The 11,564-nt window shown below is 48.3% G+C and overlaps 1 protein-coding gene across 1 annotated transcript; it reads right to left on the reverse strand.

Annotated features, from left to right (window-relative positions):
* Positions 1 to 1,669: 1,669 nt before the first annotated feature.
* Positions 1,670 to 10,304, reverse strand: LOC135921197 (uncharacterized). The gene is made up of 5 exons (XM_065455512.2): positions 10,171 to 10,304; positions 9,923 to 10,097; positions 7,790 to 8,028; positions 4,284 to 4,477; positions 1,670 to 2,134 (listed from the first exon to the last, which is right to left on the reverse strand). The coding sequence occupies exons 2-5, from the start codon at positions 9,956 to 9,958 to the stop codon at positions 2,070 to 2,072; spliced, it is 534 nt and encodes a 177-aa protein (XP_065311584.1). The 5' UTR covers positions 9,959 to 10,097; positions 10,171 to 10,304; the 3' UTR covers positions 1,670 to 2,069.
* Positions 10,305 to 11,564: the final 1,260 nt, after the last annotated feature.

Consider the following 11,564-nt stretch of genomic DNA (forward strand, 5'->3'; position numbering starts at 1 on the left):
ACCACTTGTCATGGCGCTCTTTGGCCAAACCTGGCCCTTGCGCCACAAAACAACACACATCATCATCATCATCGGCGCTGGTCGTTTTCAGCCTCGCTCTGGAGCAAGGCCTCCCAGGCTTCCATACTGTCAATGTTTTCCTTGGCCCCTGGAGATCCAGTACATTCCCATATTACATGAATCTAGCGTACATTTCTCCTTACACATTTTGCTGAGGGCGTCCCCCTCTCCCCCCTCCCCCGTTATAGTACCTCGTCTGAGTTAAGTAGATCCAATTTGGTGAAGTATAATTGTTTCCCCGGAGGCGCTGCCAATGCGAGCCTCCTTCAGAGAGAGAGACCGATGCGGAGGCGGAAAGATTCTTCTTTGGGCTTTGTAATGATCTACAATTTCGCTGTACGTCATGATGCTATCTTTGATCCCTGGAACTGGCTGCTCTAGAGTTGCCCGTTGATGAAGTGGTGCTCGTGAGCGGCTTCGTTACCTGGGACTTCCTCATGGGCCGAAACCCAAATAAAAGTTATGTCCCTCGAGGGTTTTGGAGTAGAATTTGGAGGGCCTCTTCCGAGATTCTCCCTTTGCTAAAATTTCGGATAGCTAATTTGCCATCGCATAATACGACTCCCGCTTTTGTACCCGCACAAACGAGCGCTACTGCAACCTCCGCGGCTGTACAGGCGTCCCTTGTGCACGTGGAGCGCGCTATCTTAACACGTCCGTCGCCATCAACCACCGTCGATACCGCAGCCCCGTCTCTGCCGCAAGCGGAGTACACATGCGCTGCTTTATGCGCCGGTGTGTTTTTAAGTTTATTGACTAGGGCCATTGCCCTGTGAGCTCTCTTCTCTTTGTTGTAGATAAAATGCATATTTTTAGGTAGGGGGGCTATTCGGAAGCGTTTACACACATCGAAAGGTATGTCCGTCTTGCCAGTCGGGGCACCCCTGTCGCCTTGGATTCCTACCCATTCCATGATTTTTCTCCTTGTTTTGGACTGGCTTAATCTTTCCAACTGAGACATTCGTACTGCCTCAGTGAGCTCAACTAGCGTATTGTAAAGCCCAATTTAAGAGAGCCCTAGGGCTCTCTTAACGCTCTTCTTCGATGCCTTGCACTGCGAAGGCTACGGCGGAGTGGGGAGTACTCACAACACTCCGCCTTCTAGGTGTTACCCTGGCGAGCAGTTAAAATTTACTTTTCGATGTTAACGTGGATGCCACGGCTTCCGATTTTGATGCCTACCACGCACTAAACCTAAGCCAAACGTTTAGTTTTCGCGTTACAGAATTTTTTTCTCGCATATTCAAATTATACAGTCGGATGCTATCATGTCTGTGGGTTGTATGCAAGTCGTACTTTACGATTTTTCTTCGTAATTTACCTTGAGAAATTCAATTAGTTCAGTAACTTCCCTGCGACACACGGAAGGCCTGCGTGGTTGGGTACACATGGTTCAAATTTTTTTTTTGCCGAAACGACGTCCGACACTGGATACGGGATGCAGAGGCCCGATTTTCTGCGACACTGGGCCCTTAACACTACCGTGGTAATAAGGCAAAAACAACCACGGTAACATGCAAGGGAAATGTACAAGTCCACTCGTTGCTGTCGCAGCTATTGTTGTCGTTCGTGATTTAAGCACTATACCACTGTAGAAGAAAAGGCCGAGATTTCGACAAAATTAATCTTTATTTCGAGACCTGCGACAGAAACTGAATCAAGACCTGCGACAGAAACAGATCTTTGATCCAGTTACAAAAAAATAAAAGCGAAAAACTTACAAATATGCTATACAACTTAAATTCTACAACATTTTGGCGGTCACAAATTCGCGCGCGTTAAAATTTGCCGAATTGAACTGTCCCGAGCAAATGTCTATTCCGCTTGGGCTTCCCGCTTCTGCACCGCTTCCTCCTCATCCCATTGGGCAGTGGCATTCGGCGCCATGGTGCCACACGCGAGTGCTCCCCGTTTCGGGCACTCGCGTCCGTCTCCGAGGTGCAGTCCGACGCCGTCTCCTGTGATCACGGACGCAGCCACAGCCTTGGTATTATTAGACAGAGTGGTGCCTAGACGTACGGTACGCACGAACGAGAACCGCACCGTCGATGGGAGGGTCTTCGCGCTTGAACCCCTGCAAGACCAAGTGACAGGGAATATATTATTGCTATTAGGAATTTTTTGGGAACCTAATTGTGCTTGCGTTATATCTCGTTTTGTGTATGCATGAACGCCCGCGTCCAAACTGCTTCCCTTTAACTTGAGTAACTTGGTAGCCCTTGGTCAAATGGGCAGAGTGTCGGGCTGCGGTGCAGAGGCAATCAGCTTCAAAAACCATCTGTCCAATCAATTTAAATCCCTGTGTATAAAATGCCGGGCAATGTGGTGCCCTTCGATAAGCAAATCTGATGCCAACTTGGATCGCAGTGATATGTGTCAACGGGTATGCGACGCCTTTATAACCACTATTTAAAACAAGCCATCCACAATAATGCATCAACCGCAACATAGATCGCTAATTGCATTAAGGTCGCCAGTCATCTTTAGCGGATGGATGAACCAGCAGGTTTTATCATTGCGCTGAAATCTCCCTGTTTAATCTCAAGCTGGAGCGACGTAGGGCATTATGGTGTGTTTCTTCGGCTGAAGTCAAAATAACGGTATATTGAGTTAACGTGTGTATGCTCGAGATAAAGATGACAGTGCGGGTTGTAGTGATGATCTTGTTTTGATTATACTCAGTATTTCTTGCGCAATAAAGAAAGGTATACAGGAAAAGCACGTACAAGAGCGCTGCAGAAAAGAAAAAACAAGTCTCATATTCTCTTTTGCGAAAATATAGGCTGTGGACGAGGAAAGCAATTATTCTAAAAGCATTAGTCTACAAGCATTTTATTCATCAGCATCATCACCATCATCATCATCAGCAGCAGCAGCAGCAGCAGCAGCCTGGTTACGCCCACTGCAGGGCAAAGGCCTCTCCCATACTTCTCCAACAACCCCGGTCATGTACTAATTGTGGCCATGTCGTCCCTGCAAATTTCTTAATCTCATCCGCCCACCTAACTTTCTGCCGCCCCCTGCTACGCTTCCCTTCCCTTGGAATCCACTCCGTGACCCTTAATGACCACCGGTTATCTTCCCTCCTGATTTCATGTCCTGCCCATGCCAATTTCTTTTCCTTGGTTCCAACTATGATGTCATTAACTCGGGTTTGTTTCCTGACCCAATCTGCTCTTTTCTCATCCCATAACGTTACACCCATCATTCTTCTTTCCATAGCTCGTTGCGTCGTCCTCAATTTGAGCAAAACCCTTTTCGTAAGCCTCCAGGTTTCTGCCCCGTACGTGAGTACTGGTAAGACACAGCTGTTATACACTTTTCTCTTGAGTGATAATGGCAACCTATTGTTCATGATCTGAGAATGCCTGCCAAAGGTGCCCCAGCCCATTCTTATTCTTCTGATTATTTCAGTCTCATGATCCGGATCCGGATTTTATTCATAACAGCAAACAAACACGAAATATGGCACTGACTTTTAAATTTGACTTATTTTTGGGCTTTTATCTTCCGCGTCTGGGCAAATGCGAAACCGTCGCGTGTGGAAGCTGCGCTGATTCAGCATGTGGTCCAAGAAATCGAAACCGCCATCAGCCGAACTACAGAGCGTATACACGCGTAGGTCGTATACGCTCGTACCCTGTAGCTTCCCCTTGGTTGCTACAGAAAGGTATGAGTACACAGACGAGTTCATAAGCGCCGCATGAAGCCGGCACTGTTTTCTTTATTGAAAACATTGGCATGATGCGCATCTTACACAAGCTAGGTCTAACCGCTGCACAGTATGCGCGTCACGCCACGAGTGCCATTAGTGTAAAATGAAACGCAAACAGCGGAGCGCGTAGCCGTGCCGTTCAGACATCACCCGCGGTAATCACATTTTGCTATTTTGGATATATATATATATATATATATATATATATATATATATATATATATATATATATATATATATATATATATATATAGAGAGAGAGAGAGAGAGAGAGAGAGAGAGAGAGAGAGAGCGAAAGACCTAAACGGAAAAAAAGAGGAAAATATGCAGCTAGCAGATGGCATAGGTTTCATTTGCCCATTCTTTTTTGATGTCAAGAAATTGCACCAAACTCCGTCCGGTGAATGCCCAATGAAATGATCTCTGTATTTGCAGCTGACGAGGTCAGGCTTGTATACTTTAGATGTTTCTGCACTCTCAATATATTTCGAAGCTCCATAATATTCACCTGGAAGACGGTAGGCTCCTCCTCCTTCGTCGCCGGCGTGGTGGAATAGACGCAGACGTCGTTCACTACGCGACACCCAGTGCCATGGCAGCGGCATACGCCCTCCACGCAGTCGGCCTCGCCCAGGAAAAGAGTGGAGTCGTTGCAGGGGGTGCCCACGTGACCTACTATGGGCCTGGGAGGTCCGGGAAGAACTGAAAACACCAGGAAAGGGGAAGGGTGCAGCAATGTTAACGCTGTCCGTCTAGAACAATTCACTAAGGAAGACTCGTAGAAATAATGACGTGGTATTTAAGTGTACAACTGCAGAAAGTTGAGCTAGTTGGTAGGTATCCATCGTGAAATATGGTAAGGCGTCTAATGGTGGAAGTCTGGCATATCGATAGAAGTGGAAACGCATGCGTGATCCAGCCTTCGATCAACTCGCATAAAGAATAAATGAAATGCCCACACACTTTTCTTTCGCGTAGGGCCGTACGTGTGCCTGATTTGCAAGTGGCATTACCATGCATGAGCATGCGCAGATATGGTTTGCGTCTGCTTTCGTTTCCACCACGGTGCGCCCTTCCGTTGATAGTCGGCGTTTCTGTCGTTTGGTTATCTTTTCTTGTGTCCGTGTCCCAGCGCCTTACCTTCTTTTACGATGATATTTAAGATTTCTCGCATCATGTGTGTGGGGTTCTTACCCGTGCTCTTGGGACAAAGGAACGACAAGACAGTAGTTCAAACAATCACAACGGCATTTATTGCACATTTCGTAGACCAATGCCTGCTAGCCGAGTTGCTGTGCACAGAACATGCCGACGGGCGCGTGACAAATCGCGGAAGTCCGACTCACCGCGACCGGATAGCGAGCGAATATGTTTGCCCCGTGCTGGACACCAAGGCCTGGTCGTTAGGGCGTATGGTCACGCGAACCGTGGCGCATTCGAACGATCGTGTTCGTCCATTCCGAGGTAGGTCTCGCGAGATGGCCTCGCATGGATCGGCGCATGCGCGGAACGTCCGCGCCGCTTACCGAAGCCGAGACAAAGAAAAAGAGCCTCCTCCCTGTCGCGCCCGACGAACCCCGCCGTTAGGTGGCGCTAGCAGCGTAACACTCGTTGATTGGTGGAAGAAAAGTAGGGAAACGACAAAAGACGGAGACGTACAAAAGCACAGTTCGCAATAGGGGATCAGAAAATTTAGGCGTGGTAGTTCATAGTGTTTTTTTTCTTTTTTCATTTTTTAACCTAGGTAGAATATTAGGCAGTATAGTAGCAAGAGCTTGGTGGCGCAACCCACCGCCCCGTTCCAAAGGGGACGCTCATAACATCCATCCATCCATCCATCGTGCTATATCTCGTACTACCCTGCAAGCATACCGACTGAAGCCTTAAAGCCACGGGGCGAAGCCGGATTAGAAGAGACGGGAGCTATGCGGGAAAACAACATATCAGGGAACGCGTGGGAGTTGCGCATCCCCACATATGGCAGATACACAGTAGCGAGCCCGCAGATGTGTTAGTTAGATAGGAATCATCGTTAAGCACACGTAGCAGTGTTAGTTACGCCTAACGTGGGCCGCCGGATTGATTTCGACATCCGCGGGGCTTTCTTGCGTAGGGCTCCCGCACTTCCTGATTTTACATGTTTTTAAAGTAGATAATTTGTGTTACGTGCATATTTAAATGGCAAAATCTGGAAGAGTATAAAGGTTGCAAATTCCACTGTAGTTGGTGGCAACGTATTTAAGGTTTTTCGCATGAAGTGCCGAAAGTTTAACACGATATAAGCGGCATCTGGTTTATCGGACTTATCTATTGGCAACACACAATCCTGTCAGATAAAGTCGAATTTTATTTACGTCATAAAAAATAAATGCGTGGCATGTGTATTCAAAAGATTGACCTAGCTGAAACGGTACTTCCTAATTTGTGTGCCTGTGCGCCGAAAAATAATTGTCGTCATGAGTTTACTTTTGCTTGCTCAATTAAAAAAATGGCTGTGGCTTAGCTAAGGTCAAGTCCAGGATGCGAAGCATACTAGCCTTTATTTTAGTTGTTGAACCACTGTTTAGCCTGGTGAACTGCTGTTGCTTGGCTATATTTGGTTCGGCTAGACGAAGAAACAACTCATGCGATACTCTGCTTCGCCTTCAAGAGTGGAACGCGACAGTGTTCCCGTCGACCCGCCAACGGGTGTAAGACAATGGGCTACGGCGCAGCGATGACGCGCCCCGCATTGGACGCGGGGAGCGTCGAGCAACGCAGCGTTCGGCGCGGCAACCAAATGTACGCCTGAGCAAGCGACGCACGCCTGAGCCTTAGAAACAGCTCGTTTCTAAGGCAACACCACATTCACTAGAGGCGCGTTTGTACCGCTTTGAAGCATCGTACTCGTGGCTCAGTGGTAGCGTCTCCGTCTCACACTCAGGAGACCCTGGTTCGATTCCCACCCAGCCCATCTTGCAAGAGTTGAGCCCGGCTTGCAGCTGTTGTGACGTCAGTGCCCTAGCGGGAGGAGCGCGAGTTAGGCCGCAGTGCCATCTGTGCGACCGCAGGCGAGCGCACGAGCTGAGACCCGGCTATGTAGCTACGCGGCCGCAAGCGAGCGCACGAGTTGAGCCTCCACTTTTGCAGCTGTTATGACGTCATATGGTAGCTGCGCGGCGCAGCAAGGAAGAGCGTGGTTCTGCGGCTAGTATGCTTCGCATAAAAGATAAAGCGCGATAGGCAAGGTCACGAGAACGTTTGGAGCCGCAGGCACCAAGATTAGGCAACTCTATCTACTGAATGCTCTCATGTTAGCACAAGGCTTCTTTTTAGCAAATTTAGTGGGATACTGTATAGTCTTTTTGGCTTCCAATAAGCTCGTGAGGACCCACCATCCCCTACACGTTGCGTATGGCACTAAGTTTCAAATGAGCAGAGTTACCTCCAAAACACTGCTACCGCCATAGAACGCCATCAAAGATTGTTAGCCTGGTGTTACCACAGTGACCCATTTCGCCTCCATACAAGCAACGTGCCTGCGCAGCACCTTTACCTGCCGTCTTAGTTGCACCCGCCGTTGTTTCATCGCTGACAAGGATTCTGGTTGTCCCTGAGTGCCCATATTCTGTCGTATTGTGGGAAACGTTTCAAGTTGCTCTGATGTGCAGGCAATCCGATGAACGGATGACGTCACAACACGAAGTTTCTTTCCTCCTTTTCAACCACGGTTATAGGAGGCTCATAACGACTGGGTACACACCTCCACTATCCACTGCTGCGGAGTACCACTGTCGATACATTTCAAAGGCTTGATGCTTTTTTTTTATCCACTCACGTGCGTTGTACTGGTAGTTTACCGTACCACTGCAACGTCAAGGAGAACTGGACCACTGTGGCTCTGACAATGACGATTAGTTTCCTTGTGCCACTGACCCATTTCATGCACCTAATATATGACACACTGCCTGCGTTGCGGCTATATGCAGAATTTCTATTTCGCACGCTAAAAGTTTGCTGTCAAGTTGAACTCACGGCTCGAAGCGCTCTTTCAAATCCGAGGTCTTTGATTTGTCCGTGATGGGCCAGGACTGAGACTTTGGTGCGGTGCCCGAAAACATGAGAACGCTGGGCGGAATTCCGGGCGTGAAGCCGGACGGTTCACCAGACGAAGCGGCAGACGCGCTGCTGGTCGTGGTGCCGGACGTTGTTTCCGTTCGACTTTGAGTGTCGGACCTCCTACGGCTGGACCAACCTTCGGAGCGTGTGCTTGACTGCGAACGAGGATATATTGAGAAGGATAGAAAAAGCTTCCTTCTGTGTAATTGAAGGGCCACTATAGGCGCATAATAGGTTTGACGTGTATTTGTTATTTAGGCTGCTACAATGCCAAAGAATGGCCGCTTTTACTGTAACAACAGTTTCGATAAAGTAGAACTTCGTTTTTTGACGCACAATAAAGAAGATGAAGACTGAGAAAAAGAAAGCTGTTTTTAGACAGCTTGGCGAAGCTCTCACCCCGTGTATCTCTGACAGGTATCAGCATCGGGGAACGCAGATGTTGAAGGATACCTGACGTTGCAAACTACATACAATTCACTCGTTTCGACAAATGCGTAAAGTGTAATCATACCGAAAATAGGACCACAGAACAAAAATGACAAGGAATATTTGATAAATATGTTCGCATGAGTAATGCCATCGTGAAAAATAAAAACAGCAAGAAAGTTACACTGGTATGTAATTTTCTTAATATTTACCAATCTGAGAAGACTTAAAACGTGTGCCCGTAGAATGCTGTTTTTTATTAATATTGTTTGCGGACTGCCATTATCAAAATCAAAGTCAAGAACGTAAGGCCTGGTATGAGCACGGTAGGATATGAGTATTAGAAACATTATTGATTGAATAGTGTATCAATATAACTCTCAAATACGGCATGAATATGCATGTAGCATACATACACCTTAAAAAATTGGAGGACGCTTAAGCTTCGCCTTCAAGAGTGGAACGCGACAGCGTTCCCGTCGACCCGCCAAGGGGTATAAGACAATGCGCTACGGCACAGCGATCACTTACGATGCGCCCCGCATCGGACTTAGCGCCCACCTATCACGCGGTGAGCGTCGAGCAATGCACGGCAACGAAACGTGCGCCTGAGCGAACGGAACGAACCAAAGAACTCGCTGTCTCGGAGGGGAAACGATCTACGCCAGCAAAACAGTCGTGATCGGCACGGGCAGAGAGATAGATAGTAATCTAAAGAAAGGAACGGCGCTTGATTCTGCAACCGGGAGCACGGCGAAGCGTCGTCAGGGGAGAGGGAGTCGGGACCGCGACGCGCCTGGCAGTGGTCCCAATGCGCGCGCGGCGCGCCTCCTGTCGGGGCAGCGCCGTACATTGAGAGGAGGGGGTCTTCTGTGTTTGCCGCAAGACGGCTCTGCGTGTGCGGAAAGCGCAGAAGAAATGCAGCGGAAACGCACTTCGCAACTCGTGTAATTGCGACTTCTGTACGTTACATGTTCATAATTACCGATATACACCGCAGTATAACTTTCCACGGCTCGTTTCGAAGGCAACACCGCATTCACTAGAGGCACGTTTGTACCGCTTGGAAGCATCGAACTCGTGGCTGAGTGGTAGCGTCTCCGTTTCACACTCCGGAGACCCTGGTTCGATTCCCACCGAGCCAATCTTGGAAGTTGCTTTTTATTTGTGAAGCGCCTGCCGTGATTTATCGCTCACGGTCAGCGCCGCGGACGCCGACGCCGACGACACCGGCTTTTCTGCGACACGAGCTCCTTAACGCTATCGCGTTAATATATACGGTGCTCCACGGGGACGCCAACGCCGACGGCGAAAAACTTGCTCGGTATGTCCGTATAATCGCTATCGCTATAATTGTGATTCATTGACCCCTTTCAAGCCAGTCACGCACGTTTACTTAGCAGGGCGTTTTTAAAGTAGTTTGACGTTTTTTTTTATATTGCCTAAGAAGACACTCGCTGGTGCGTACCACATCAAATTCAAGCTTATCACTATGCGTGACGTAACGTACACTAAGTATTGCCAGTAAGTAAACGCTCACTCAAATAATAGCGATGGCTTAAAAAGCACGATCCACAACAATGCCCGTGAAACGACTGTCTCAATGTGATGCCTACTCACCATGGTAGAAATTCCTGGTTTTAAATCGACTGACATGACTCCCGTGAACAAGGCTCCCACGTGGACTCCCAAACGTAAGTTAAGACTTCACTTCGGTCGGCGGCTGTTTCCTGTTGTCGCCTTGGAACGACTTGTTAGAGTGGAGCTGGATCAGCGGCTCGTCCGGCTGCTTCCCCTGCGTTTAAAAAACGAGGCGAATGTCGTTGGACGCGGCGGCACGTTGCCGTAAACGGGCAATGTCTGCTCACCGAGCGAACTCGACTCCGTTCTCTCCAGCACTTGCTACTAAAAGAAAACGCTGTTCCCTGGTTTCAGAAGCCACCCCGAAAGGAAAGAACGCCACCGAACGCACTTCTTTGTCGTCCTCTTTGCTCGACCGTAGCAGTTGCTCGAGCTCGTCGGTTTCGCAACGTAAGCGCGCGCTCTCGTGAGCGCGTAGGTGGGCTCGTGTTCCCCGTATGGTTTAGCTATAAGTATACTCAATACAGTGACGAATCCCACAAGGTATGGATCTCTATTACAGGCGGCACGCTACAGATCAGTGGGATGGACAGAACTAGGTTAGTAGCTTACGATTTCTCGGCAAGTGTGTGGAGGTAGACGAGGAAGTTGCAGGGTAGCTTATATTATGAGGTATTGTAGGCATCAAACCAGAAGTCACATTAATTAAAGCAATAACGCTTATATCAACAAAGCAATAACACTCCCACTTGTCCTTCTTTAATGGTTTTATTTACGCGTAAATTATAACGCTTGGTTATTCTCTTGCTCGGGGCATGCGTCATCATCTTCTGAGTAGAGCAGAAGAAGAAGGTAAAGCGATAGAAATGTAGATAATTGCCTTTAAATCTGTATTAGTAGTACTAAAATTATAGACATTTCTGGGTCGTTTGCAATCAATTGCGTTTACATGCGCTTGTAGTAGATCAAGCGTTGTCGAGGCCCATGCCAATGAGACCTTCTTCCAAAAAACAGGGCACCTTACAGCGGCAAACAGCGCAAAACAGGGAAAAGAAGAGGTGACGACGCGATGGAAGGGACTGTCTGCCTGCAATGTTAGTCATCTGTAAACAAGGGCTCGCGTTGCAGCGTAACTTTTTGTTTGGCCCATTACACGTCATGAGTTGAGAGCAACGCAGAGCATGTTTCAGGAGTGAGAGCGCCAGATCGTTAATGGCAGAAAATTGGAGTTGTAACCGGAGTGAAGTAGAATAGAATAGAATAGAATTTATTGATAGGAAAGACAGAGAGGTCGACCTGAGCTAGTGCGCTCTAGTCTGCTACTCTGTACTGGAGAAGAGGGAAGGGGAGTGAAAGTATTGGGATGGATGATGATGATAAGAGAAGTGGTGAGTGCTTATGTACATGAGACAGTTGCCTCACTAGAGCCGCTCGTCGAGCTTGGTGTCCTGCAGGAACTTCAACAATACTTTTGTTGCACGCATTGAAATTGCAGTGTCAGGCCATGGGCCGAGGATAGCTTCCTCCGACAGACGTAGTTGTCTGCCAACGCTGGCTAGGAAACTGTCTAGCGTCCTTCGCTCCAGCATATATGCTGGGCAGTCGCACAGTACGTGTTGCAGTGTTTCGGGCCTCTGGCAGTGTACATAATCAGGGCTGTTCGAATGGCCGATGAAGTGTG

This window comes from Dermacentor albipictus, chromosome 5 (assembly GCF_038994185.2).
Source record: "Dermacentor albipictus isolate Rhodes 1998 colony chromosome 5, USDA_Dalb.pri_finalv2, whole genome shotgun sequence".
Lineage (NCBI taxonomy): Eukaryota > Metazoa > Arthropoda > Arachnida > Ixodida > Ixodidae > Dermacentor > Dermacentor albipictus.

Excerpts from the sequence above, each read along its gene's own strand:
- LOC135921197 (XM_065455512.2), bottom strand. The coding sequence starts at position 9,958 with ATGTCAGTCGATTTAAAACCAGGAATTTCTACCATG. Across the intron at positions 8,029-9,922 it reads AACCAGGAATTTCTACCATG|TCAAGCACACGCTCCGAAGG; the intron begins GTGAGTAGGCAT and ends CCTCGTTCGCAG. Across the intron at positions 4,478-7,789 it reads TTGAAAGAGCGCTTCGAGCC|TTCTTCCCGGACCTCCCAGG; the intron begins GTGAGTTCAACT and ends TGGTGTTTTCAG.